This window comes from Lemur catta, chromosome 5, assembly GCF_020740605.2.
Source record: "Lemur catta isolate mLemCat1 chromosome 5, mLemCat1.pri, whole genome shotgun sequence".
NCBI classification, from domain to species: domain Eukaryota; kingdom Metazoa; phylum Chordata; class Mammalia; order Primates; family Lemuridae; genus Lemur; species Lemur catta.
Window position 1 is genome coordinate 80,465,095 of NC_059132.1, and position 22,727 is coordinate 80,487,821.

Consider the following 22,727-nt stretch of genomic DNA (forward strand, 5'->3'; position numbering starts at 1 on the left):
AAAAACTCAACAAGTTTGAATAAATCAAGAACCATGATACCCTTATGTCACAGAATTCCAAATCCATTAATCTTATTTTTCATTATTTGCAGTATTTATTATAATTTAATACTGATAGAAATTTTTTGATATTAACTTTTCAGTTTTTGCAACTTAAATGTTCATAAATATAATGCATTTTGTTAGACAAAATGATATTCTTATTGAGGCAATAGTTACCATATTATCTTGTTTACATGTGCTTTGGGGGGCAGAAGAAATTTTTTGTTTTGTGTCATTTTAGAGAAGAAGAATCCAAAGTCAAATTAAAAGGGCACAATGATACATACTCTGTGGAAATATGTAGATATGTGGTTGTGTTTTATTCTTTGTTTTGTGAACTTGTTAAGCAGTTTATTTCACTTGTTATTTGTTCCATCTTAAAAATGGAAGATGTGCTAAATCATTTTTGGGGACCATTCTAGCACTTACAGATTATGAGCATGATGTTATATTTTATGCTTTTTCTTTCTTTCTTTCTTTTTTTTTTTTTGATTAGCTGGACTCATGGTCAGTGATTCTCAATGGTTCTGTGGAAGTGACTTACTCAGATGGAAAAGCAGAAATATTATGTATGGGAAATAGTTTTGGTGTCTCTCGTACCATGGACAAAGAATACATGAAAGGAGTAATGAGAACAAAGGTGGATGACTGCCAGGTATAAAATATCATTAAAAATGCATATTTTATTCTTGAAAAAGAACATTTATATGCAGTTGTGATAAGACTTTTATGCCTATGTAAATATGCAGGTAAAATTTTAATGTACAACTATTACTTTTAGTCTGACTGTGCCCGGAGAAATTAAAAATTAATTTCCATTTAAGTCATTTGAACTCCACAGAGCTATGTGTTCTGTTTTTTTAAAAAAATGTTCTACAAATACAGTATTTAAAAATTGCCATCAATAATATCCATCAAAAATATGGAAATAAATGCACATCATGAAAAGAAATAAGTACATTAATAAAGATGATATGGTACAGTTATGCCATGTTTTTACTTAAATACCTATAGAGTTGATTTTAGAAGAGTGATGGAAATTTATCATAGTATGAATCAGTAGAAAAACTTGCTAGTCAAATAAATGCTAATAAAAAATATTTGATAACAAAATAATGATGATATTATATTAATATTCATTATTTAAAAGCATTTAATAATGGACTAGAGAAAATGTTAAGACCAAATGTGAAATTTAATTAGATTGATTGCACTGGTAGCCTCTGTATTACTGAGAAATTTAAGATACTTTTGTTATTAATTTATAATTTATGTCTTCTAAAAGCATTTGTCTTTGAAAGATAAAATGTTTTAAAGTAAATAATCAAAAGTTTAACTTAGAGTAATTAATGTTAAGTGCTCATTGTATTTATTAGTCTGCAGTTTGAAAGACATCTAAATATGGTTTATTCTAAAAGAACATAATTGAATTTTTATAGTGTCAGATCACTGTAAAATGGTGTCACTCATTTAAATATTCATTGTTGGCATTTTACTTACCAAAAGAAACATGACCATTGCTATACATAAAATAATCTTACCTATAGAATCAAAATAATTTTGCCAGATAATTCCTTCAGCAAGCAAAAAAAAAAAAGCTAGGAATTCAGTGTTTTAAAGGTGTAATGCCAGAAAAGCATTCTCTATATAGTCAACTCTCAATTATTTGATATATACAGGAAAACAAAACAGTAGCTAAATCCTTAAGACTTTATTTGCCCTGGGAATGTGCATTTAAAAGGGGTTATGTGATATTTTAACTCTGGAATGGTACTCCAAAAAATAATAAAAGCAGAGTCAAAACAAGTTAGAAAATTGGTAACGGTTTTTCCATCCTACTGTCTTATCAGTTCTTCCCCGAACCCTTTCGATGTTGAGATCACAATAAGACTGGAGTCAGAATCTCTGTTGTTAAAGGGCAAGTAAAAGTTACTTCGTTTTTGAGAATTCCAACTGTTACATTCACAGTTGGTCAAATGCTTTCTGTTAGAAATTTTATGATTGTGGGGCTGAAATGATGTTAGAGGCATAGGAATATTTTAGAATAATTGATAAAAACGTTATCTGAATATTACGGAGTGCTTACGTCACATCAAATGTAGCAGGTAACATTAGCTATGTAGGAGCTCTGGGAAAGGAAGGGGAGGTAGGGGTGATGTTAGGGAAGAGGGTCTAGCCTGTTTAGAGAAGGAGGGATTGGTAGGAAACACAGATAGTCAGCAAGGGTAGAGTTCAATTCAAAAAAAAACTCTGATTAAGACGTATAGATTCCTGGGCCGGGCGTGATGGCTCACACCTGTAATCCTAGCACTCTGGGAGGCCGAGGCGGGTGGATTGCGCGAGGGTCAGGAGTTCAAGACCAGCCTGAGCAAGAGCGAGACCCCGTCTCTACTAAAAAAATAGAAAGAAATTAGCTGGACACCTGAAAATATATATATAGAAAAAATTAGCCGGGCATGGTGGCACATGCCTGTAGTCCCACTACTTGGGAGGCTGAGGCAGAAGGATTGCTTAAGCCCGGGAGTTTGAGGTTGCTGTGAGCTAGGCTAATGCCATGGCACTCACTCTAGCCCAGGCAACAGAGCAAGACTTTGTCTCAAAATAAATAAATAAATAAATAAATAAAATAAAAAGTAGTGTTGGGTGAGAAGGCAGCTTGCTATGAATAAATGGAAAGTTGACTATACTATATGTTGATTGAAGTTTATTTCATTCATTGTTTTAATTTTTCTACCTAAGTATAAATTATTATGTCATGTGCTCAAAAGAAAATAATCCTGTGACATAAACTGCCACGGACCTTTTATAAATGTAATCCTGTTTGAATTTTTAGTTCATCTCAGGGTACTAAGATTACACAGTACTTTCATGTGTTTATTAGTTGTCTGAAAGTCTAAGACCTCACTAAAACAATGCACAGATTTTTCAACAGACTTCACCATACCAGTTAAAATTAGATTTTACCTGTGAATTTCATCTTAGATCTACAGATTTCTTCAAGAAAAAATAAGTTGCTATTTTAAAAAGATAAATATTTTCAACTAAAATTCATTTCTTTTTAGATACCAGTTCTATATGATCATATTAGAAATTCAGTTGGGATCTTTTTTTCTTTTTGGATGATATTTCAGTTTTTACAAAAGAAATGCCAAAATGTCCGTCTAGACACCAGGAGTTCCAAATCAAATTTATTCTAATTTCTTTAATGTCTTTAGTCAAGAAAATTAATTTTAGCATATTTCTCTTTAAAAAGCATTTTTCCATCTATTTATCTACTTATTCACTCTGGGATATATTTCTTTTTTAGAGGACAAATGAGAAATGGTGCTTTAACCATGTTTGCTAAAACTGACGGTAAGAAAGAACACCTAAAATTATTTGGCGATAAAACCTTTTTAAATCTCCTCTACAGATTTGGGGAACAATTTTGCTGCTCTATAAATAGAAATAAAGATAATTTTAAGTTAAGAGACTAAGGATCATATTTTTGAAAACGTACATGCCTGTGGTCAGGGTTATGGAAATGGGTTTTTTAAAAAGGTATTTTTAAAAATTGAATGAAACTATGCATAATAATGTACAAAAACACCTTTTTGAATTTTAAACTTTTTGATTCTAAATGCTTAAGAGAAAAATTAGTGAGATTATGTCAGCCAACTCAGTGGGAGAAACCTGATATTGCAATATGTTGTTTCTCTTATAACTTGCTGTTCTACTTCTTAAAAAAACTATTGATTATGCAGAAAGTATGGAAAATATAGAAATTAAATAAAAGGAAAGTTGCTCATAATTTGCATTGCTCAGAAATAATATTAACATTTTATTATGTTTCCCTCCAAAATTTTGTGTGTGCAGGTATAAGTTTTTAAAAACTTAGCCAGCATGTAATTAGGAGGCTGTTTCTTCATCTGTTCGGCAGGGATAAGAGTACCTTCCTCATGGGATGACTAGGAGAACAAATTAAGAAAGTTCCTGCATGGCTACCATAATATGATGTGATTATGATGATGATGTTCTTGTCATTATGGCTATTATTACAACATTTAGTACTGTATCTTTTAAAAAAATTTAATAGGATCATTAAAGCCAGAGTTCTACATGATTTGGGGTGGTTGCATCATATTTTATCTTATGTACAATCTAATTTAACTACCTTCTTATGTTTCATCTTCTTCATATTAAAAGAGAAAAAGAAATGTCATAATTATTTCTGTTCCCAAATGATTTCTTAAATCAGAATAAATTGTTCAAAATTTAAGGAAAATAATTTTTATTTGTTCAACTGTCTGTTCTTCTCTCCTCACTGGCCTCTGGTTAATTTGAGTAGTAAGTGGTTTCTATAATTCATTCTTAACTTTCTTTAAAACTACTAAGACATGTAATTATTTGAATGGTTTGTCCTAAGCTCTGAATTTTTTAATATTTGGGGTCGTGAAGGAGTGATTAATTGATATGCATATTGTTAACTTTAAGAGCAACGATTACCGTTAATGATGTGAAGCTATGACAAATGTGCGGCTTATTTTGTAACCTTCCTTGAACATGCTTTCTAAAAATGGTGTCTCATCAATATAGCTAGCAAATTTATGTATCCACTCCATCAGGTATCTTTGAATGTATTTTTTATTTACAACCATTCTTATTTAAAGCTGTTGCTGTTTAAATCTTTAAACTTTTTAAAAGTCACTACATGATAATTAAATTTTTGTATGTGTCCTCCTAGGGTTCCTCTCCCCCCATTCCCCCGTCAGTGTTTTTAACTGAAAGGAGCATGAAAAAGGACTCTTCTAATTTTGTCTTCTGAGTTTTACAATTGTTACGATTTTGAATGTAAAATACATATAAATATTCTAAAAGAGAAACTTTTCGTGACCAAGGAAGAAATGCATTAAAAGTAGAGAAGTCTGATTAGTGTGCATTACTGCATTAATTTAGAAAGTAATTCTCAAAACAGGGGAAACTGTCAGTTTTAAATAATTAAAACACTGAATTATTAGTACTGCTAGGTCTTTTGCAAGCACTTTATCACATGTGACTTATGTGTTATTCCAGTTCGTCTGCATAGCCCAGCAAGATTATTGCCGTATTCTCAACCAAGTGGAAAAGAACATGCAAAAAGTTGAAGAGGAAGGAGAGATTGTTATGGTGAAAGAAAACCCAGAACGTGATCAAACTGGAACAAGAAAGGGACACATTGTCATCAAGGTAAGACAAAGAACCACCCCTGCGTCCCATAGAATGGATTTTTTTTGGTAGTATCACTTGTGGCAATTTAGGTTTTTATCAGTTTTTGTTTTATTTTATTTAATGAATTTATCTATTTCTATTTTGAGACAGGGTCTTCTCTGTTGCCTGGGCTAGAGGGCAGTGGCAGGATCATAGCTCACTGCAAACTCAAACTCCTGGCTCTAAGCAATCTCCTGCCTCGGCCTCCTGAATAGCTATGACTATAGGCATGCACGACCACGCCCAGCTAATTTTTAAATTTCTTCTTTTGGTAGAGACAAGGTCTCGCTGTGTCATTCAGGCTGGTCTCAAACTCCTGACCTCCTGATTTTTTTTTTCATTTTTAATCCTAGTATCTGTTAACGGTTATCAGTTATAAAAAAACTTCGTATTTACTGATGAGTAGTTTTATTAATTATTGTCTGTGTTGCTACCTAGTTCATTTTATGTTGAAGGGTTGAAATCAAGATACCATATAAATGTTAAATATTCGGGGTAGTGATTAAACCTTTGATTTGCTACAGGACACCTCAGAAAGCTTAACGATGCATTTGGTGGAAGAGCATTCAGTAGTAGATCCAACATTCATAGAAGACTTTCTGCTGACCTACAGGACTTTTCTTTCTAGCCCAATGGAAGTGGGCAAAAAGTTGATGGAGTGGTTTAATGACCCAAGCCTCAGGGATAAGGTTGGAACTATACTGTTTTGGCTCTTAAATATGAAATGTTCAAATGTAAACCTGAAGATACTTTTAATGTATATTTTTGTTCCATGAGTTATATTCAGATTCATTTAATACAAGAATTTACTTCTTAAGCAAAAAAAAGATAAGGTGATACAAATATTAGTTTTTATTATACATTTCTAAGTTCAGCCCTAGAATGTCTTTTTTTCTTTAAATGCCAAGGCCAATAAATGGGCCACCAAATGCCTAAACTTTAATTGTACTGGGAGTATGTTAAAAGATAAGCAAACATCCGGATTCCATGGGAATCTGCATTCTCTAGTTTGGTAGACAGTCAGTGTACCTCAGATATAAAAGTTACAATTTCTAAATTGGCACGAAAGCAGCATTTCATGACAGCCAATGCTGCCTGTAGGCTCCAGCAATATAATTTTAAGGAGACTAGAGGCCATCTTTAGCAGCTCTGGAGAGCTCTGTCAAGGTCAGATTGGATGATAAATTACATAGTCTTATCTCCTTCCTTTTACAACCTATTCCCTTAGAGATCTTTCTAGGCTTTTTAATACTATTCATTCTCTTGGTCTCGTTTGTTCTTCTACCTGTATTTTTTAGTTTCTGTCTTTTTTTCTATTAACCTAGCTTGGTTTGATTATACCTTTGCTTTTCTTTTGATCTGTTTCAAATGTGTTTTAATAGTGAATCAAGATGCAAGTTAAATACTTTCACAGATTCAAAACCCTTCCTGGCAAAGCAACATAGTCTACATCCAAAGTATAAATATATATTTTCAGAAGGTCATCTTTTGACATAAATAAAATGCTTGTTGAAGGTTTGATTGTTATTTTCAGTACTATTAGGTCAATTGAAAATTAGATCTCTTTTTTGAAATGACTTTAGTCACATTTTCACCATGAAGAAGAACACTTATTGAAAATTATTAAATTTTCAGGTTACACGGGTAGTATTATTGTGGGTGAATAATCACTTCAATGACTTTGAAGGAGATCCTGCGATGACTCGATTTTTAGAAGAATTTGAAAATAATCTGCAAAGAGAGGTACTCTTTGTGTTTTCTCTTTTAACAAAAAATCAGCTTTAATTTCATTCATTCATCCTGTCTGAATTGACACCACTCTTTCTGAACTCTTAACAGAAAATGGGTGGACATCTAAGGCTGTTAAATATTGCATGCGCAGCTAAAGCAAAAAGAAGATTGATGACATTAACAAAACCATCCCGAGAATCTCCTTTGCCTTTTATTTTACTAGGAGGCTCTGAGACGGGATTTGGAATCTTTGTTGACAGTGTAGATTCAGGTAGCAAAGCAAGTGAAGCAGGCTTGAAACGTGGAGATCAGGTACGCTATTTCTAAATCCAGATTTAAGGGTGAATTTTGGGGTCTTTGTTTTCCTTTAGTTCGTTGTGATACTGACATTAATTTTATAATTTCATTTTTAGATACTAGAAGTAAATGGTCAAAACTTTGAACATATTCAGCTGTCAGAAGCCATGGAGATTCTTAGCAATAACACATATTTATCTATCACTGTGAAAACCAATTTCTTTGGTAAGTATTATTACCTACTTTCATTTTTTTCTTGGTCTTTTTTTACATTTAGTTATTGAATGAATAAAAGACATTTTTAAAAGTAATATTTCAAACATAAGAACTATAGTAAAATGCATAGATGAGGTCTAAGTCCAAATCTGACTTGAAGACCATCAAAGTTATGTTTAATATCTTTTTATTGATAAATGAAATATTTTACAGATAAATACTAAAGTACCTATAGATTAAAGCATATACTGTTTTTTAAACTTATTCCGATAGAGCAATGTGCAAAGCAGATTCTTGGTGTCATTCATTTACAGCAGTCATGTTTGTCTACAGGATTGCAATTTTGATAGCCGAAGTCTGTGCTTCTCATACATTTCTAAGTCCACCATTGCTTTGGAGTTCTTTAGATTTCCTATAATTAGCACTTTGTGGTGTTTCTATTTATTTTAGTATTTAAGGAACTTTTAACAAGATTGTCAGAATGGAAAGGAGATGGTGCCCCTCACCTTCCTAAAACTGGTGACATCAAAAAGGCCAGCCGCTACTCCATTTCAGATCTTGCTGTAGATGTGGAACAGGTGACAGGACTTGAAAAAGTGAGTAAGAAAAGCAAAGCCAAGACTGTTGGAGGAAGGAAGAAGCTAAAAAAGAAGATACTCAACATGACTCAGATCAGTATCTTACCACAGAAACCATATAAGTGAGTGTCTGTGTAAATTTTCTGTACGTTATTTTGTTGTGTTAAAATGATACACAAAGGTAGTGATGTAATTAATGTTTTGCGTGAGTCTACTGTTTTAAGCTTTTATGGCTGAGCTATTTTAGAGAAGTAATATGAAACAATCAAGTTAGTTTTAATCCCATTTTTGCTACTTAATTGCCCACTCCCAATCTTCATTAGAGGATAGTCTAGCACTTCCCCATTTGAATTTTTTTCGTCTGGACTTTTTAAAAAGTGTGTGTGTGTGTGTGTGTGTGTGTGTTTGTGTTTGACTCCTGTGTCCCCCAGGAAGATTTAGAATTGTTTTTGCTACTGTATTGTTGTTTCCTGGTATCTTCTCTACCATCAGCATCTGCTCTTTACCATTCAAATCATTGCTTCATCCAGTTGTCACTGTTCATCCCTGCCACTCCCTTTTGCCCCTCACTCTTCTATTTTCAATTATTTAAGTGTTGTGGAGACATCAGCATCCAAGCACACAACTACTTTCATTCTTTCTGATCAACTCTGTAGTCAGAATGTTAGGTGTATTCTTGAGTTTCTTCTTGGCTATTTGTGCCAGAAGCTCAGGCCAGACAAAGTTGCAGGTGTCTCGTGATACTTTTTTAGCTTTGCTTGTTTGTTTACTTCTTCGTTTTAGCTCCTTCTTGAGTCTAGGGATATTTTATTAAAAACGCAGTTACCATCAGCCCGTGTTTTGTTTTGTTTTGTTTTGTTTTCTTGAGACCTGGTCACACTCTGTAACCCAGGCTGGTCTTGAACTCATAGCCTCAAGTGAGCCTGCAGCCTTGGCCTCCCAAAGAGCTGGGATTACAGGCATGACTCTCCACATCCAGCCTGTCAATTTTTTTTTCATGTGAAGGAACTCAATATGCCACATTTAAGTATATATTCCTCAAACTACAATGATATAAAAGAGGATGGGCATGGTGGCTCATGCCCAGCACTTTGGGATGCTGAGGCAGGAGGATCCTTTGAGGTCAGGAGTTCAAGACCAGCCCGGGCAACATAGGGAGACCTTATGGAGCACAACTATAGTCAAGGTGGGAGGATCGCTTGAAAACCCAGAAGTTTCAGGTTACAGTGAGCTATGATCAAGCCACTGCACTCTAGTCTGGGCGGCAGAGCAATACCCTGTTTCTAAAAAAATAAAACAAAATGCACACACACAAACACACACACACACGAGATAACTTGAAAACATATAGGTTAATTTCTTTCTTTGATAATTTAATAAGTCTAAAGAGAAGTAGTAGACACAGACATTCAGGACTACATCAAGCATTTCTTTTACTTTTTAAAAAACTTCCATTTCAGGCTGGGCACGGTGGCTCACACCTGTGATCCTAGCACTTTGGGAGGCTAAGGCAGGAATATTGCTTGAGGCCAGGAGTTTGAGACCAGCATGGGCAACATAGCAAGACCCCATCTCTGCAAAATATATTTTAAACAGTTAGCCAAGCGAGGTGGTGTGCACCTATATAGTCTCAGCTCCTCGGGAGGCTGAGGCAGGAGGATCACCTCAGCCCAGGAATTTGAGGTTGTACCTTTCACTCTAGCCCAGGCAACAGAGTTGAGAGCCTGTCTCGAAAAAGAAAAAATTCCATGTGAAATAAAATTTTAATCCACAGATTAGAGATATGATTTAAAATATACTACTGATGGGCTAAGTGTCAAACTTGTGTTGTCTCCATTGAACTACAGAGTAATGATTGGTAGTTTTGTATCGGCTAAGGAAGACTTCTGTTGCAGAGTCCTAAGGATAAGGAAAGACTATGATGGTTTTATTTATAACCTCAAGGGTATGTTTCTATTGAGTAAGTTTCTAAGAGACAAGGGATTAGGGCAGCTGGCATTTACAGAAACTAGGATTTGATTTTTAAAATGACCCTTCTTGAAGAAAAATTTATTTTTAAATGGATCAAAAAAAAACTTACCAAAATGCAGAATTATTAGCAGCACAATAACAAAAAAAGATCTCAGAGTCATACTAAATACAACTCTCTGAAGAGATACTCAAAAGCTAGACAAGGGAAAGAAAAGACAATTAGTTATATTGACACTGAAAAAACTAAGATATTTACAGGAAGGCTCAGTAAACGGTCTGATCCATGATACTGGTAATAGACTTGGTTTAATAGTAGCTACTATTTAAGCTTTTCTAGAAATCAGCGTGTTTATGAAAAAAGTTTTTTTTTTTTACAAATCTGCTAAACTAGTAAGTCAAAGAAACCTAGATGTAATATACTGTTGGGTTTGTTTTTTTCTGTCAAACCTCATCAGTATTACAGAAGTTAAGATGCTGGAGAGAAAGACTGTTGAACCCAGAGGAAAGAAGGAATAAGTCAATAGATTTGATTTTAATTTATGTCTTGACTTTAATAGAAAGTTCTTGTCCTTGCTTATTTGCCTCTATAACTTCCATTTTCCAAAGAAGTAAAGACAAGGAATGTGGCTAGATTTTTTTTTTTTTACAGCAACCACTCAAAACAGTAGGTATTATGATCAAGCCCTAATGTATGAAAACATAATTCATATTAAATGTCTTCATTTTATTTATGATGCCTTAGTTTAAATCCCAACCTCAGTATAATTTTCTTGTTTCTCATTTCAAGGTCTTTATAGAAACTAGTTAGAACTATAACCATTAGCTTGTGCTCTAGTTGTTTTTGTGTGTGTATGCTTATTATTTTGCTTGGTCTTTTGTTTTAGAAACAGTTGACGCCTCAAACTAGAAATCATTTTTATGTATTATTAAATCATGTTTCAAGAGTTGTTCACAGTAACAGGTGTTTTATAAATGGAAATGAATTTTTATCTATCAACCAGTATTTCTCTGGGAATTTAAATGTGTAACTAGAAATTTTGAGGAGGGAATTAAAAGTGAGTCATTGGATTTCCATTGCTTTTTATTTGATACTAGGAAATGTCATCATGCAAGACTGTTTTTTTATGCCGTGTATAATTAAGAAATAATGTCTGTGTCTGGGTATCCTTACATTTGACTCCATAGTGATCTCATTTTTCTCCTCTAAAACAATGGAGAATACAATTAGGACAGTTTGGGTTTTTCCCTCTTTTCATTTTACTCAATTTCTTCAGGTCTTGAAGATCAAATTATAAAACAATTTATCATTCTCATGCAGAACTATCAGTTGAGTGCCGCTAAATGCATTCTCTGTAACGTACCTTTTCTTAAATCCATTTTCATGAGAAGCGAGAACTTATATTTTGTTGAATACATTTCTCTAACAAGCTACTAATATTTATTATAGCTCATCTAGTTAAAAAAATAGGTTCTACAGAAACATACTATATACTTAAGAAACAGCAAAACAAATTGGATACATTTAAAAAGTACGTGCTTTTACAGTCTTCAACCAAATTCATTAATGACATATTACATTAATTGCAAGTTTTATAGAATAGGGTTTGTTTACGGTCTGTTTCTTTATATGGCGATAACTTACAACACTTTAAGTTACTGATAATTTATTTTCTAATTTTCCTCTTTGTTCAGTGATATTGAGATTGGTCAGTCTCAAGATGACAACATAGTAGGATTAAGGCAGACAAAGCACATCCCAACTGCATTGCCTGTCAGTGGGACCTTATCATCCAGTAATCCTGATGATGTATTGCAGTCACATCATCGCATTTTAGATTTTAGTGCTACTCCAGGTAAGCATCACCAATACTTCTTTTGTTTCCCCTTCTAACATAATGGTAATGCTAGACGTATCTCTCTTGGTTTGGCATGGATTATATCAGATGCCCAGAGTCAAGATGAACCTTAAGTTTCAAGCAGCTGGAACCAGTTCTTTTTATATTCTGCAGACTATTTTGATATGGCCGTGGGCAAATTAATTTCTCCGAACTTGTTTCCTCTTTCATAACATGAAGACAGTACATACCATGAAGTTATTACTAAGTCTTATCCAGTAAATAAAGTAAAAGGTATATTTTAGGTCAACTTAACGGTTTTTTCAATATAATAAAGATTTACTCTAGATTTAAATTTCTTTGTTTTGATACAAACATGACAGTCTTGTGTGCTGCTGCTATATACTGATGTGTTTGCAATTGTCTGTAGATCATTCAGTTATCTATAGGGGAAGATGGAAGACGTGTTCTTGATTTAATTTATTAAGAGAGCTATAGTAAGGGAGAGGTGAAATGTCAGCATTACCTTTTTTAGAGAAGTTTTTAGGTTTTTTTCCCCCCAGATTACTCTGTTTAATTACATTATAATCTACTATTAAACTCCTTTCTACTTACGTGTGACTTTTCTTCCACCCAGACTTGCCAGATCAAGTACTAAGGGTTTTTAAGGCTGACCAGCAGAGCCGATACATCATGATCAGTAAGGACACTACAGCGAAGGAGGTGGTCATGCAGGCTATCAGGGAGTTTGCCGTTACTGCTACCCCGGACCAATATTCGCTATGTGAGGTCTCTGTCACACCTGAGGGAGTAATCAAACAGAGAAGGCTTCCAGATCAGCTTTCCAAACTTGCTGATAGAATACAACTGAGTGGAAGGTATACATTATCTATGTTACTGGATTTCTTCACCTTCAAACTCACATCAAAGTCTAAGAGATAAACACTTTTAAAGTGTATCTTTTTTTTTATTTCAGCTTATTATGGGGGTACAAAAGTTCAGGTTATGTGTATTGCCCATGCTCCCCGATCCCCCCGAGTCAGAGCTTCAAGTGTGTCCCTTCCCCAGACAGTGCACATCGCACTCATTACGTAGGTATACACCCATCCCTTCCCCCCACCCCCCACATCTGTCCGACACCCAATTGGTGTTATTCCCAAGTGTGCACTTAGGTGATGATGAGGGAAACCAATTTGCTGATGAGTACATGTGGTGTTTATTTTTCCATTCTTGGGATACTTCACTTAGTAGAATGGGTTCCAACTGTCTCCAGGAGAACAAAAGAGATTCTATGTCACTGTTATTTCTTATAGCTGAGTAATACTCCATGGTATACGTATATCACATGTTACTAATCCACTCATGTATTGATGGGCAATTGAGTTGTTTCCACATCTTCGCAATTGTGAATTGTGCTGCTATAAACATTCGGGTGCTGGTGTCTTTTTTATAGAATGATATTTGTTCTTTTGGGTAGATGCCCAATAATGGGATTGCTGGATCAAATAATGAATAAGTGCCCCTGCAGATTAAACAGTTTTTTTCCTTTTCAGCAAGAATTGCTGTATCAAAGTAAGTGCACACGGTCCACTACTGACCCTGACAAAGATCCTCTAAGAACTTGTTCAAGGACACTGTGACCTGAAAGTTGTTACTGACTCCCAAAGTGATAGCAGTAGCTTCTCGAGGTTGCGCTTTAGGATACTGACCTAGTAGCATGGTCGAGTAAGCTTAATGTAAAGGCACAGGTAAACCCTGATGGTGCCTTCTCCTTGGAAATATGTACGTTCACAGACACATTTTCTAATAACATTCTAGTACCATTTGCTCGTGCATACCTAACTTTTCTAGGAGCTTCACTGGTTTAGTCAGAGACATCTATGACAAGGTGGTTGGCTAAGACTGCCTATTATTATATACCATACTATGAAATACGCATCTTAACTCTGAAACCAAACTTTGGTTGCTACACAGCTGGGTCCTTTGCTGCATAAGTGCTCGTATCATACATGTTACTTGCCAGAAAGCATTGTACCTGATTTTGTCATTCTCTTTAATGTTATTTCCATTGTTAGGAGTGTGTAATTTCATCCTTAAATCACAATAAATGAACGTTGAAAAATGAAATAGTTAAGTTTTGGCTCTCATATAGTGAGTGACTAGGTTCTACACTGACAAATATTATGTAGTTCTGTAAATCATATTTTTTCTATTTTTCTTATGTATTGTTTCATTGTACTTTTTCATATTACAGATTTTTACTTCATTCATTCAAAACTTGTTTTCTTGCTATCAACTATTACTTCCTTATTCTTCTTCATTCTTATTTCCAAACACAAGCAGATAGCTTTTCTCAATTATCATTTGAATATACATTGATAAATCTGTAACTGTGATAGAATTCTACATCTGCATTGAGCTTCAGATTCATGATTCATATTCATTTCTCAAGAAAATCTTTAATGGGTCCATGTCATTGGCCTCATGAGTAACCAAAATGGAGAACGTTAAATCTGTGGATTTATGAAAGGTGTATGTTTTCTGTCATAAATATTTGCCTTGGTGAATTATGCAAAAAAAAAAACAAAAACCTTTAACTAGACCCCCACTGTGCTCATTCTGTTTCTGTGTTTCTTCATTTATGGAATTTGGCTTAGAAAAAACATCTACCAACCCTCCCCCCCACAAAAAAAAAATCACAAGGCAAATATCTGAATGTTATTTTCAATCAATTGTTTAGAAAAAGATAGGAGCACCAGCCCTGAGTTCTTGTTCCGGCACTGGCAATAACTAGCCATTAATCTTTAGGAGCCTCCGTTTCCTATTCTGAAAAATAGGGATTATACCTGCTCCACTTACACATAGGGTTTTCGTGAAAATCTAGATTAAGTAAAGTTGGATTCATCCAATTTGGACCCATCAGTAATCACAGATTCTCTCTTCACCATGGGAAAATAGAGTGATGACCTGTGCCTGAACTTTCCTGCATCCTCCTATCGGTCCTATTCCCTCATTTAAGTTGAAAATACAAGCTGTAGCTATTTTCTGTCATTTTTAGCCAAAAAGATAAAATAATTTAGAAAGCAAGAATGGAACGGGAAAGAAGAAAAGGAATTAAACCTGGTACAAATGAAATGCCATGTGATCTGTTTGTTTCCATCACCGACTTTGGGATAGGTGGTTCTATGATGTGGCCACTCAGACAGCACCTGCACTCTCTGCCTTTTTTGAACAGAGCCGTTACATCATTCAATGCGGTGTTCTCTCAAACTTTCCGCAAAAAGTAGCATTCTTCTTTCCAGGAATATCATGAGACTGCTGCTCAGGCTTTAAATCTGGTTTGTTTCTGGTTTGCATAGGTATTATCTGAAAAACAACATGGAAACAGAAATACTTTGTTCAGACGAAAATGCTCAGGAGCTATTGAGAGCGAGCCAGATTTCCCTACTTCAGCTCAGCACGGTTGAAGTGGCCACGCAGCTCTCTCTGCGCAATTTCGAACTGTTCCGCAACATTGAACCTACTGAATACATAGATGATTTATTTAAACTCCAATCAAAGACCGGCTGTGCCAACCTGAAGAAATTTGAAGAAGTCATTAACCAGGAAACATTTTGGGTAGCATCTGAAATTCTGAGAGAGACAAACCAGCTGAAGAGAATGAAGCTCATTAAGCATTTCATCAAGATAGCACTGCACTGTAGGGAGTGCAAGAATTTTAACTCAATGTTTGCAATCATCAGGTAGGAGAGCATACTTTTCTTAAGACTGAATTCAGTTTACAGATTTAAAATAAGTATCAATCCAGTAACACCACATAATTACTATAAATGCAATAGGTTTTAATAGACTCCTAATGAACAATTACTTTTCTCTGAATCCTAATGTAATCCTTAATTTAAAATCTGTCATGCTCATTTGGAGCCCTGAAAATCTATATCCCCCACTTTTTTTTTTTTTTAGCTCTGTGACCTAGGGCACATTACTTGAACTTCTCTGAACACCACTTTATTTCTCTGTAAAATATCACTACCCCAAAGAATTGTCAAGAAGATTAAATGATATGATGTATGTGGAGTTCCATCAGACAGCGCAAAGCAGATGCCCAATAAATGTTAATTTTTTTTCTCTTTTAAGTCCTTAGAGTGAGCTTGGAAGAAAGTACGAATGGAAGCAATTAGCTATATTGATGTTAAGCACGATTACTAAATGAATCATTTTCTCTGTGGGAGTTTGGCTATGCTCTCATTGCTATTAGAGCTTTTGTTTTATTTTGTTACTATAGGATATCTGACCAGTTTGTTTTATCAAATGGCTGCTGTCCGCCACGTACTGCTGTGTGTACGCAGACAAAGCATCAGTACTTATATTCTAGTGGTTCTGAGGGAGATGGGGAGGAAACAAAGGGAAGAGAAGAATAAAACCCCTTGGCTTCACCCTGGCTCTACTTCCATCAGCCATTCTTGTTACCCAGAATTCTCCTTGCGAGTTTCTTATGCCTCCTTCTGTAAATTGTTATGTATATAAAGCACACTTGCAGAGGTGTCATATGTCAGTACTTAATCTGCACACTAGTTTACTCCCTTCATTTCGGAAGAGATCATTTAATTGTAGACCACTTTTTCTTCCTCCTCTCAGTGGTCTCAACCTGGCACCAGTGGCAAGACTGCGAGCGACCTGGGAAAAACTTCCCAATAAATACGAAAAGCTATTTCAAGATCTCCAAGACCTATTTGATCCCTCCAGAAACATGGCAAAGTATCGCAATGTCCTCAACAGTCAAAACCTACAACCCCCCATAATCCCTCTCTTCCCACTTATCAAGAAAGATCTCACATTCCTTCATGAAGGTAAATATAAGGTAGAGGATTTCTTTCATCACTTGGACCAGCATAGAATAAATGCCATATGATTTCCTTTTCCTTCTCTGTCAATTACAGGAAATGACTCAAAAGTAGACGGGCTCGTTAACTTTGAGAAGCTAAGGATGATTGCAAAAGAAATTCGTCATGTGGGCCGAATGGCTTCAGTTAACGTGGACCCGGCCCTCCTGTTCAGGACTCGGTGAGTGTGTCCTCTTCAGTGTGGCACATGTGGGATGAGAGAAGGTTAAGTTGAGAGCTTCCCAACAAATGAGAAAAAAAGTTGAATATTTATATTTGTAGTATGTCAGAAATTATATTAGGACAGGCTGAGAATCACCACCATTTACTCTTTGGAGTAAATGTCTTATTCTGCACCAAGGGCACTTTTGACTGTCAGTAAAAGTAACCTGTCCTTCAGACATTTTTGATTTAACATTAGTCACAATGATATGTTTATTTTTCAGAACAATGACTTATACAGAGCTAAAACTCATACCTAGCAGTATGAACTAAAATATGTAAATAACCCAAACAGTAGTGTCTCAATATCCACGCAATGGGATTCAGCTGTCAGTGTGGTCAAAAATGATGACTTCAGTGAGGGAGAGAAAGAAGTCAGTCTTCTTCTAGAAAAAAGTATTTAAATATATTTGTCTATTGAGCCAGAAAAATAATTCTGGAGAAGTTGTATGTGTGAGGTAATTATGTAGTTTAATGTTTGTGTGCTTCTAGAACTGCTTATCCAGAAGTCTAGTCTTTTCTTTCTGAGCTTGTTATCTCTCTGTCTCTCCTTCTGCACCCGTGCTTCAATCTCCATGGCTCTCACTTGCAGGAAGAAGAACTGGCGGAGTTTGGGGTAAGTGGTGGAGACCTTGCATACCACACGTGGTTCTTATTCTGCTCATTGCATTGTTTTCTTCCCTGTTATATTTTCTGATGCATTTTTACATTTTTGCCTTAACCCTCTTGCTGTAGCAGAATTTCACATGGCAAACTGACTTCCAATTTACTCTGTTGGGGCTTTTGCTTTTGAAGTCATGATCCGTAAGAGCTGTGAAAGGATTGATGATTGTTCTGGGGAACTGTAGGCCAGGCATATTTCTGAGCTCTCAGAAAGATTTTATTTTAATGTAATTTGTATGTCTTGAAACAACAATACCCCAAGTAGGAGGAGGGGAGCAAGGATAGTAGAAGGAAAAATCATGCAATTAAAATAGTATTGCACAGGTATGTCAGAAGTAAATATGTATAATATAAAAGGTGCCCCAGGTGTTAAAACCAAATTTTTTACAGCTCGACTAACTACTATTTTCATTCTCTGTAAACCAATCTTTTTTAACAATAATCCTTCACAATTCATGTGTTAAATATTAATAGTTTCCATACATATGTGTTTACATTTGCATGACCGTGTTATTAACAGATTCACAATACTACTGTAACAACTCAGCACATTCACCCCATGGGATAGGAAAACAGTTGTGAGATCGCAGTCAGTTTGATTTAAATCTAGGTAAAACATGTTCTTTAGGAAAAGTACATTTAATATTGCAAACCTTAATGATTGTAGCTGTATATTCTTGCATGAACTTCTGTATATATAATTATTATTTACTGGCTTCTATGATAGAACCACCTTGAATGCTCTATGGAGGTGAAAAGTACAATTTCCTACTTGGAACAGAACAGGGGCCAAACATACATATTTTTATGTACACTATGTATAACTTTTTAACTAAAACAATTTTCCTGTATTATTCCTTTATAACAGTATGCTTATTAGAATGGGGCATGTGACCTTCTGAACAGGGAATATGTATATTCATATAAGTCTTGGCCCATTTTGGATAGATAAAATAACCCCATGCCACAGTAAGCTGCGTATCTACCGTTTCATCTTCCAGATCTCTCAGCCAGGGTAGTACTAATGCAACAGTGCTAGATGTTGCTCAGACGGGTGGCCATAAAAAGCGGGTACGTCGTAGTTCCTTTCTCAATGCCAAAAAGCTTTATAAAGATGCCCAAATGGCTCGAACAGTGAAGCAGTACCTGTCCAATCTGGAGCTAGAAATGGATGAGAAGAGTCTTCGGACATTATCACTACAGAGTGAGCCACCAACCAACACGTGAGTTTTTCCTTGAAGTGGCTGCAGACTTTGGCTGGAATACAGATTTGTTTCCTCTGGTATGGGTGGTGAGAAAACGCGGCTTAGTGCAGAGGGAGGAATAGCAACACTGAGATATCCTAGCCTTTCCCTTGAATACTGCTATTGAGTACCATGCAGTACCGTGCTTGGCCAAGCACTTGTGTCCACCTGGGGAAATTGGGGAGACTGGGGAGGATGACACTGTGGCTGCATCAGGGGTAACCACTGCTTTTGTTTCATCCTGATACAGCCAGTACACAGGCAAGGGACACATGGGTGAATGCCTGGTTTTCTCACACAGGTACTGTCAAGGTGATGGACACCCCAAAAGGTTGAGGCCCACCAGGTCAGAAGAGCACGGAACTGGGTGTGCCTGCTGCCTTTGACCTCCCCTACCCCAGCCAACACTCAGCGGCAAATTCAGGTACCACTTAAAGCAATAATGCCACTTAACAGTGAACCACAGGACCCTAATGTGTAGGTTTCTGGCCTTATGCATCCAGGAATTTTGGACACCGTCTTAGAAAAATTATGTGTGATGTCTTTGCTGTTGTAGATTTTACCAGGTATTTTTGTTTTTAAATATACATACATATAAGGTATAGAACTGTCCACATTTTTCTATTTTTATTTATGTGTTTAATAGTATAATCATCTTTTGAGATTGCTAATTTCATAAAGTAAATATCTTTGTCCTGTCATTTCTCTCTCTATTTTTTTTTTTTTTTTCTTTTTGAGACAGACTCTTACTCTGTTCCCCGGGCTAGAGTGCCGTGGCATCAAGCCTAGTTCACAACAACCTCAAACTTCTGGACTCAAGCAATCCTTGTGCCTCAGCCTCCCAAGTAGCTGGGACTACAGGCATGCGCTACCATGTCCGGCTAATTTTTTCTATACATATTTTTAGTTGTCTAGATAATTTCTTTCTCTTTTTAGTAGACCTGGGGTCTCACTGTTGCTCAGGCTGGTCTCAAACTCCTGACCTTGAGCGATCCTCCCGTCTCGGCCTCCCAGAGTGCTAGGATTATAGGTGTGAGCCACCGCCCCTGGCCCATGACTCTAATATTTTATGTAACTAGGGTACCCTCTCAATTTCTGTCCTTTATGTAGGCAACAGAGAAAAAGATGTGCATTTTAGTATTCTTGCTGCAGAAAATGCTCATGCAGTTCTAGAATTATCTTCTACATAGCTACTAATGTCTCAAATCCTTTGTTCTATTTTCAGACCTAACAAGTATCAGTGCCTAAGAATCCTGGTGACAAAAAGCCTGGCAAATCCAAAACCTCCCCGGTGGCTCCCAGGGCAGGGTCAAAACAGAAAGTACAACCCCGGCAGCTGCGGCCACCACAGAAAGTCAACCAGGGGCTGCAGGTTCCTGCTGTGTCCCTTTACCCTTCTCAGAAGAAAGTCCCCGTAAAGGATCTTCCACATTTTGGTAAGTGATTAAATTCATTTCCTTTTTTGGTGCTATTCCCTATCATGTTTTTTCAGATTAGGAAAAAAATATTTGTGTTGCAGAACTCTGTCTAATATACTTGAGCTTCTCTGTGATTATTATCGCCCAATAAAACTTTCAAGTTAAGTAAATTTTACTTTTGCCAGGGGAAGGAGTTGTTTTTATGAATACTATCTCATTTAAACATGCTCATTTGTCATTACAGGGTACAATGGCGACATTATACATTTGCTAATTTAATTTTTAATGAGTACAGAAGATGTTTTGTCCATATATATTATTTAAATTCGTTTTGCCTTATGACCAATGAATTGCTACAATTTAGGCAGAATATTTTCAAGTTAAATAATTTGTCTAAAGGTGAATTCTTACTTATTGAATCACTTATTCAATAACTTGGGGAAAAATATATAACTTATTCCTGAGTGGTGAAGAGCTAAATCATGCTTCATCTTTCCTATTAAAAGTGATGCATCAGCTGGGCACAGTGGCTCACGCCTGTGATCCTAGCACTCTGGGAGGCCAAGGCGGGAGGATCATTTGAGCCCAAGAGTTTGAGGTTGCAGTGAGCTATGATCACACCACTGCAGTCCAGCCACGGCTAAGAGCAAGATGCTGTCTCAAAAAAAATAAATAAATAAAAAAAATAAAAGTTGGGGCTCATTTGGAAATGAAAGTCTGATAAAGAAATATACTTTATGACTTTTTTGCCTTCCTTCTACAAATCTACCTGGACATGCTGGATTGAGGATGAGAAGGGAGATCATGTCCCCCACCCCTCCTCTTTAAGTTTTCAGCTTAACATGTTTTATTACACAGTCATTGTAGAAAAAAGCAAAACATCATAAAATTACTTATCATCCTACCACTTGCAGATAGCCGCTATTAACATTTTGTTATATCCTTCTAGACTTTTTAATGTGTATCCGACTGTATGTTGTTTTTTTAAAAGGGCACATAATATTTTTAATACCAGCTGTACTCAGATAAATTCACAAACTATACTATTCACCCATAAAAGGCACAGTTTTTAATATTAAAAACTATATTCTGAAATGTATGAAGGCAAATCAAGAGTTACATAACAATAAATTTTACGTAATATGGTTGAATTAATAATATAAAGACTCTCAGCTTATGTATAATCTTAAAATACCACTTCATCTGGTAACTACTAAAATGTCAATGATAGTTGCCAAAATGACCAAAAGCCAAAAGAATTTAACTACCTTCCAGAGAGGCTGTCTATATAAACCTAATCTGGACTTAAGTAAGTAACTAACATGAACTGTCTTAGTTAAAAGCCACAAACTTATTATGAAAGTATTAATACTTTTAAATACTCTGATGAGCTATATATTTTAAAATCTGTAAAAGGCCATGATTTTCCTAATTCTAGGTCTGTAGTTAGCAACTGGGGGTGATTTTTGTCCTTGGGGGATCCTTGACAATAGCTGGAGATGATTTTGGTTGTCACAGCTGGGGGTGGGGGAGCTACAAAACATTCTGCAATGCCTGCCCAGGAAAAGCACATGGTATTTTATAACTTTTTCCAATGAATTTATTATTAATAACTTTCTGACCAAAAAATATACAATATATATGTTTTTAATATTATATATTTTTAAATATATGCATTGTATTAACACCACATTTTTGTGATGTTAATCATTGCCTTAGGAAAAAAGACAAGGATTTTAAATACACTATACTAAAAACAATAGCTATAATATTTTTATTTAGCACATCAGTGAATAGATTCTCTATAGCACAAGAAATTATTTGCTTGTTCATTCATTTTCCCCCCTCTCTTCCTTGCTGTATTTGCAGAAGATGAACAAGTATCTGCTGTTTAAGGCACAGGCGAGCCACCTACAAGGAGAGCACAAGAAGACGTCTCTATCATTGGAGCCTTGGAACTCACATTCTGAGGATGGTGGACCAGTTTGCCTCCTTCCCTGCCTTAAAAGCAGCATTGGGGCTTCTTCCCTTCTTCCCTTCCCCTCTACATGTGAAAAACTGTGACGAAGTTGCCCTGTGAAGAACTGTTGGAGCTAATACAGCTGTTCATACTGCTCTTTCCCTTTATTGAATTCGCGTTAGGGAATAAACAAGCCTTTAAACATGATAAAAGATCAAAAACCTAGTTACATATGCCAGCCTTTGCAAGGCAGGTTAGTCACCAAAGACTAACCGCCAAGTGGCTTTATGGACGCTGACTATAGAGAAGGCCTAAGTGTAGCAACCATCTGCTCACAGCTGCTATTAACCCTATATTGACTGAAAATGACCCCTCCGCTCTATTTTTGTGTTGTTTTTGCACAGACTCCGGAAAAGTGAAGGCTGCCAATCTGAGTAGTAC

General features: G+C 35.8%; 1 protein-coding gene and 1 long non-coding RNA gene across 2 annotated transcripts; both read left to right on the forward strand.

Annotated features, from left to right (window-relative positions):
• Positions 1-613: 613 nt before the first annotated feature.
• On the forward strand, positions 614-15,643 carry LOC123638816 (rap guanine nucleotide exchange factor 2-like). Its single transcript, XM_045552634.1, has 10 exons — positions 614-697; positions 5,095-5,247; positions 5,793-5,957; positions 6,904-7,011; positions 7,108-7,311; positions 7,413-7,521; positions 7,963-8,212; positions 11,754-11,914; positions 12,534-12,774; positions 15,256-15,643. The coding sequence occupies exons 1-10, from the start codon at positions 614-616 to the stop codon at positions 15,641-15,643; spliced, it is 1,863 nt and encodes a 620-aa protein (XP_045408590.1).
• A 3,143-nt stretch (positions 15,644-18,786) lies between these two features.
• On the forward strand, positions 18,787-22,727 carry LOC123638530. Its single transcript, XR_006735381.1, has 4 exons — positions 18,787-18,887; positions 19,210-19,332; positions 20,134-20,344; positions 22,196-22,727. It is a non-coding gene; the product is annotated as an uncharacterized LOC123638530 (long non-coding RNA).